Raw genomic sequence first — 7,453 nt, 5'->3', positions numbered from 1 at the left:
GGCGGTGCGACACTCAAGATGGACGACGGCTATAGTAAATCCGAAGCGGCTAGTAGTACCATGGGAGCACTCGTAAAGGATGAAGAATCCTACAAGAAGGAGCTTCGAAAAGGAGAGTCTACGAGGCAGATTGAGGGGCAAAATTCAGAAGGTCCAAGCGGCGATGGAATGCATCATCGTACTAGAGGACCAGGAGACCACTGAGGAGCTGGCGACACTACAGCATTTCCAGCTCAAATTAATTTTTTACCGACAAATTTAATTTTCTACTCATTTGGTTAATGTTTTACTTTTTTAATTAACGTTTTTCCCATGGCTTTAATAAAATACCAAGAAAATTAATATTATGTCCGGTTTATTTGAAAGTTTAGCAGTTTAATTTAATCAAGGCCTCTACTAGATACCCAAGTATTGTTTGGAGATAATCGAGGATCAGCTACATTGTCGACTCTGTAAGAGAACGGCGATAATTGGGAACATCCGAGAGTCACTAGGAAAGCTCAGCTATGGGGGTCCCGGTAAAGTAGATCGGTTCTTCGGCTCGGCTGAGACGATTGTCCTTCGGTGTTATGAGGCGTATAAGGATAAAAGTGAGACGTTCAGGGTGGTCAGAGCGATAGTAAGTACCTTGCCATGTGGGGTGGCGGGGAAAGTGATCTTGAAGGTGAAGAGGCGAGTTCATAGCGTGGCTCTTACAGAGACGTCAGTGAGGAGGATTAGGAGACACTTTTATCCTTCTCTCTGAAGGTAAGAGATGTGAGTATGAGCGGTATCACAGTTGTGGACATCATCCGAGATGTCAGCAGAACCTCTGAGGACACCACCAGGAGAGAGACGGACAAGGTGGCGCTAATAGCTCAGCCGACGAGTCAGCAGGAGGTTGGGATGGCGGCATCACAAAGATCGGGTAGTGCACCTTCTCCACATCCCCCAAAGTCATGAGCGAAAGGTTTTAAAGCCTCGTTTGTTGTCACAGTCAAAGAGTTCAACGAGCAGGAGATAAAGAAGACTTTCCAACCAGATGACTGGAAACCTGTGCGTAGTAGCGAGAAAGGCCAGAGGCAGAAAGCCGAAAAGGTGGTTGGAGCAGTTGTGGAATATAACGACGAGGTCAAGGGCAAGGCGTTGATAGCCAAAGTCGCCGAGGATGGCCATGTTCTTCCCAGCACGCATCAACAATCTACCAGCCCTGGCATCCTCTAGGTATAGACCCGAGGGGTCGAAGTGAGAATTTAGCCATGATATATAGGATCGCAACGTTATAGAGCGTGCATCTCCCCGAGGCCTTGCCCTCCAAGGAAGGAGCAGGGACGATTACTAGACAATCTTCTTTCGGATCCCACTGAACACCAAAGAGGGTGGCAGTTGTGTCCTCTGAGGAGTCGGTACCCTTAACTCTGTTCTACAAGCGCTTTGATTCCAGCTCGGAGAAGCTTTTTCTGCCAACCACTCGATGAACTCCATCTGCCAACATATCCCTATGCCAGCTGGTCTCTGCACCCTGAGCTATGTCATCCATGAACGATCGGCCACAGTGGGGGCCGATATCGAGCTCAGGCACAACTTCACTGTCGAACTCTTAGATGGAGATCTGCAACGTAGACGGAGAAGCAGGAAGGCTCATGACGGCCCAAAGTAACATATACCACCTGCCCCCCCACTCCACAATTAGAGCTGACAATAGCCATGGAGTAAGACCCTCTCCAAGTCAGCTATCGTGAAGTACGCATAGCGACGGATAATTAACAATGGTGACACCACCGATCGATCATATATAACACCGAGATACACATAGCCCCGCAAGATGGAGCCGTCCAGAACTAATCGTAAAGGAGTTGTTGAAAATGTGGCTTTTCGTACGACGACGAGACCGTATGCGTGATTTATCTTTTCCGAAGCTTCTCGAGAGTAGCCCCGCTGCACCAGCATATCAAGCTGCTTACAACACTGACCATAGGTCTCAGGATTCCTTTTCAACTTTTCTGACAGCTTAGCAGACTGAATGTTGGCCCATCGGGCCCAACGTATGTCCTTTCCGGGCCCAACGTATGTCATATTAAATAAGCTGGTTGGAACTTGGGAAATCGCGAGCCTTCGGCCCGCTATACACCCCTCCACGCGTTCCTAGCAAATCCGGTTTTTCGACTCTTGCACAGCCACCACAACGAGTATCATCTTGCAACTATCTCCCTCACTGCCCCCTGGGGACAACCAGCTCCGAAATGCAGCCCGAAGGCCACTCTATCCGACACAAACTCCTCTATCACGATAGCAAGCAACACCCAGTGCGCTAAGAGCCTGCATCTATAATAAGCCTTTTGGAGATGTGCAACAATCATATCCGCACCGTTGAGTCGCACCACAATGAGTATATCCGACGTTGCCTGCCGTAACGGTGAGACTCCTCCCAAACTCGCATTGACTGCTGTACGATCCAAGACAAGTCGTGGTTTCTTTTCTAGCTGTGGGAGATAGATGGGAGATGCTGGCAAGCATTTTCTCTCTTGAGAGCGCTCTTCGCTTTTCAGCTCCGATCTCCTTATCCACCACCCTCGCTACAAACTCTTGAAGCAGATCCTGGTACACCCGTTGATGAGTCTTCGAGAGCTTATCGTACGCAGCCCTCTCATATCTGGGTACACGGAGTTCCTTCATCGCCTTACCGTCTCTCTTCGGGAGATCTATATACACCACCGCTTCCTGCCCTTCGCAGTCTGCTCGGCTGTCTCCTCTCAACTTCCTGAAAGACACTATATTCTCGGAGGCCCTCAACCTCCAGGTCCCTTTTTCCCACAAGCGTCGACACAGCAACTCTGGCGACTTCCCGTTCCTGTGGTGGAAGCACTGGAAAAATAATCTTAGTCTCTCCTTGAGGTAATGGTTGAGTTCCTACTTGTCCTTCTCCCGGAGTATCAAGATATCTTATCACATTGTCCCGCACGTACCTCACCACATCAATGGCATCTACTGCACAATCATTCACCACTTTTCTTCTATCCATGCTGATAGTTCTTTTCGATCGAGACACCGTTCCCGTTGCTAGGTCCAACTGCAATCCCACTCTGCTGCCAATATCCCTGCCTATTAGCAAACCGACCTTATCCTCTACCTGCTTTGAGTACAACACTGGGACCATGTGAGGTCCAGCAGTGATTGTCTCTCCTTCAAGCCACAAGGTGAGGTATACTTCGGCCGCCTAGGTGATAGCTGTGCGGCTCTCATCCGCCAGCTTAGTAGTTGGTATGCAATCTCGCCTCGCTCTTCTATCATTCGGTTAACATAAGTGTGTGCGTCCCGCTCCTGGGTCTGTCGTCCTTTTCGCTCCTAAAATTCTATACTTCGGATCTACTGCCGAAATTGTTGGCTCGAGGATAAATAAGTAGCGTGGCGTAATACGGTGATTGTTATAAATTGCTTAAGAAACTGGCACGGTTGAGAGCGGTCAGAATGGGCGCTTATCCGAGTATCTTTGAAACGGTTTAACCGTTACGGTTACGAGCATCACCTATTCCTCTTGATATGGTATCCGTTATGTGGCTGAGTATCTAGAACCTCTCAGCGTGGCGCAGGCGGTGGATGATTTTGTGGGCAGACTAGGAGAACTACCCAGCTCAGCCGACTGATTGTGTTATGCTCCGGAGGAAACATCATCGCACGGTCGGAGAGGAGGGAAATGCCGTAGTCTTGCGGATAAGTTGGCGTTGGTATCGTATGATGTCGATGCGGCTCCTCAAGTATGGAAAGCCCTACGTTTCTCCTTCATCTTGTGGAGAAGAGCGGCTGCGGTGTATCTACTTTTTGATGTGCAGTACCCAGCAGCAGAGGAAGAAGACAAGATATCTTTTTCGCGATCGTTGCAGCTGGGTTGGTAGATGGAATGGCCGCCAAGGCACTCCGATCATTGGTATGCATGAGGATTGATGATGATAGCATAGCGTACTATCTGTTCAATGGCGTAGATGGGGCTAAGCGTAGTTGGGGGTTTTATGTACCAGGATGAGCATGGCTCTCAACCTGAAACCCTTTCAGCCTGAAACTTCCAGGCGATTACTCATTCATATTGCTCACAGGAAGCTGCAGCATGCAAACCGGAATGCCAGTGTAGAAAGAGCGATAGAGTTTGGTTTCTTCGCACCGTCATTGAAGCGACTTAACGCGAATGATAAGCTTGCGGTGTGTGTTACTTGTCGGCTCAAGAATGCCAAGCAAGAGTGGAGAATATCGCCGGAGCTCTCAGGGGCGGGTATCTCGGATCTTTCACTAGAGAATCTACTGAGAGCAGGTAAGGAATCATTTTATGCTGTGTCGATGGATGCCATTACGTTGGGATCGGGTCTTCTCTATCTGTCTGTGTATGACGTATAGCGTGGTGTGGATCACCGTACCAGTTCAGACTTCCTGAAGTATTGTGGCAGTGATCAGAAGAGCTCAGAGGAGAGAAGGCGGATTCGCAGTGGTGGTAGCCGATGATGCGATTGCCAGGGACTCAGTGGCAAGGGATCCTGAATTAGCGGGATGGAACATTCATTTCGTTCCAGTCAATCCCAGGGCACCGTGAACTACAGCGGCGGAAACCCATCACAGGAATGCAGCACGAGCGGCCAGAACAATTCCGAGACAACATGAGGTGTCGGATTGGAGTGGAGGCTCTATGGCGGCACTCAAACAGGATATGGCGGATAAAATCGCGTGAACACTCAATAAATCTTCCTTATAATCGACGGATGTCAGTGACCAAGCATATGTCAAGGCATTCACAGCGGATGATCTCAGATTTGGTTACATCCGCAGGGAGGGAGGCGGAGCTGGGCTGTTGGATAGCACCCAGCAGGTAGGGGAGAATGTCGGAGGGAAATGGCAGCGTCGTAGGGAAGCGAATCTGCGGCGATTTTTGGCCGGAGAAACGCAGGAAGGTATTAGAGTCACTGGGACGAACGCCATCAGTAAGTAAGGACTTGGCATCCCGAGTGGGAGATCCAGTCATGATATACCAACCAACGAAGAAGCACAGCGTGCTGTGGAGAACTGGATTCGTGGTACGAGTTCTGAGCACTCGTCGCTAGAAAGTCAGGATCGTCGGAAGTAAAGGTGAGCACTTAACGGAGGAGAATCACTTCAATTTATGTCCACTGCAAGAGCGAAGAGACCATGAGTCGATGACATTGCCGAACAGAGCAGGTATGAGGATTCGATGTAAGCTCACACACGGCGATGGCACACAGCAGCTGCACTGGGGTACTGTAGAAAAGCACTTGGTAGAGAAGGTACTCATATGTTGGGACGGTGCGGATCCGGGCCAGAGCGCATTTGTAATATTGAGACTGAACGAGGATCAGTGGGATAGTGGCGATTCCGAAGATAGCGCTGGAAACATCTCCGAGTGGGAGGCGTGTCGCGGCACCGACATGATCTGCTATTCTTATCGGGCGTGCGCGAAGTGATCCAGTGAGTAACGCCAGGCAGGACGGCCAGAGGATAGATGTATGATGCTGAGATTAGGTGTTTGAGTTATCATTGTTGCTAATTAAATTGATATTATGGCATGTGAGATAGCTCCGTAGCCATTTGACTCAAGTCTGTATTTTTACGAAACCAACGTGTCGCCGCTTCGCCAAATCTGCACCTGCTCCATGGTTATCGACACCGATCCTTCGAGATGATCCCGTGGTGCTCCATCTGATTTAGCTCTGACGCAATGTGAATAATCTCGGAATTTAGTTTGACGCAAACCTCCACTATGTAGTCCAAGCAACTCGTCTCTGTTTTGCTGAGACGTTTACGTATTGCAGTACTCTTCGACCCACGAAGCCGCCATACCGTTATAGTCAAGTCCACGGAAAAGACGAGCCCAGGCCACTCCTCAGTGTTTCCCTCTGGTGTAGACAACCCAAGGTCCACCTTCTCGTTGGCCGACCGGACCTTCTCGACTCACTGCACCGCCTCGAACAACGCGTACAGTTCTTTTTTCGGGACGCTCCACCTAGTCGATGCTGCCGAAAAGGCGTCTGCTGATCCCAAATATCTAAACGACGAAACCTGTTTATCAGTAGACCCATATGGCTCCCCAAAAAGTTTGCTCGACCATGCCGAGATACTGACGTCGGCGAAAACCATCAACTTCTTTGTTGATACGTAACGAGGAATACACCATTGCTATGACTGTACTTGCTGATACCATTTCTGTAGATCCACAGCATGCTTCTCGCTGATGTTATCCTCCCAGCATTTGAGCTCCTGGAAAATCTTCAAAGAATTTGGCCGTGCTGCAATTCGAGAATATACCGAGAGTATCATACCATTGACAGAATACCCAACTGCTTGTCGTTTAGTGATTGAATGTTGGTTCACGTCCATATTAGGAAGTCGTTGTATGGCAGTGTCGGCACCAAGATCCCAGATGTACCCAAGGTTGTAGGCTTGATTTTGATCAGCGATGGAGCTGACTCTCTTCTGCTGTTGGGAGTCAAACCCCTTCGATTTCAGCCGTTGGGTGACTCTCCTCTTAGTAGTCAGAATCGTGCTTCCTTTTATCGATATATGTCCTTCTCCCGGAGTACCAAGATATCTTATCACATTGTCCTGCACGTACCTCACCACATCAATGGCATGTGCTGCACAATCATCCACCACTTTTCCTTTATCTATGCTGATGGTTCTTTTCGATCGAGACACCGTTCCCGTTGCTAGGTCCAACTGCAATCCTACTCTGCTGCCAATATCCCTGCCTATTAGCAGACCGACCTTATCCTCTACCTGCTCTGAGTACAACACTGAGACCATGTGAGGTCCAGCAGTGATTGTCTCCCCTTCGAGCCACAAGGTAAGGTATACTTCGGCCTCCTGGGTAATAGCTGTGCGGCTCTCATCCGCTTAACCCACTCCGCCACCTTATTAGTTGGTATGCAATCTCGCCTCGCTCTTCTACCCTTCGGTAAACATAAGTGTGTGCGTGCCGCTCCTGGGTCTATCGTCCCTTTCGCTCCTAAAATTCTATACTTCGGATCTACTGCCGAATTTGTTGGCTCGAGGACAAATAAGTAGCGAAGGCGTAATACGGATTCCAGTTGTACTTTCGAGTAACTTGAGGACACGAGTGACTCGTGTCCTCAAGTTACTCGTGACGAGTCCGTTAGCGGGTCGTGTGATAGCAAGGACACAACGCAGAGCCGCCCTAGAGCACAATCTGATCATTAGATGTTAGTGTGGATGAAATTGAGATAGTAGCTAGAACATGGTGATTCAATGCGACTGTATGCTATACTGCGCCCTGTCCAGTCATATGAACGCATGATACAACAGTGTCGTCCAAAACTCGGCTCAACAATACACTGCATTAAATAGATTGGAGCGAGTCGAGCAAACGGTTATGGACCTAGTCGGGTAGTAGCAAATCGATTTTTTGAATTGCAGATCGAGATGGCAAATCATTCGTTCATGCAGGCTCTATAGCCTT

At 49.1% G+C, this 7,453-nt stretch overlaps 2 protein-coding genes across 2 annotated transcripts in view; both read left to right on the top strand.

The window, feature by feature from the left end:
- The window catches only part of Pmar_PMAR022151 (hypothetical protein), a gene marked incomplete at both ends in the record, with an annotated part of 731 nt that extends 527 nt beyond the window's left edge, over positions 1-204 (top strand). Inside the window, one exon of the mRNA XM_002777873.1 lies at positions 19-204. Coding sequence (XP_002777919.1) covers positions 19-204 — 186 coding nt within the window. The remainder of the gene's footprint in view (positions 1-18) is intronic.
- Positions 205-762: 558 nt separating this feature from the next.
- Pmar_PMAR022150 (hypothetical protein) lies at positions 763-1,203 on the top strand (the record flags this gene model as incomplete). Its single annotated transcript, XM_002777872.1, has 2 exons — positions 763-907; positions 977-1,203. The coding sequence occupies 2 exons, from the start codon at positions 763-765 to the stop codon at positions 1,201-1,203; spliced, it is 372 nt and encodes a 123-aa protein (XP_002777918.1).
- Between the last annotated feature and the right edge of the window lie 6,250 nt (positions 1,204-7,453).

The sequence above is a fragment of the Perkinsus marinus genome (assembly GCF_000006405.1).
Source record: "Perkinsus marinus ATCC 50983 genomic scaffold scf_1104296951020, whole genome shotgun sequence".
Taxonomy (NCBI): Eukaryota; Perkinsozoa; order Perkinsida; family Perkinsidae; genus Perkinsus; species Perkinsus marinus.
This window is presented reverse-complemented; position numbering and strand designations above follow the sequence as displayed.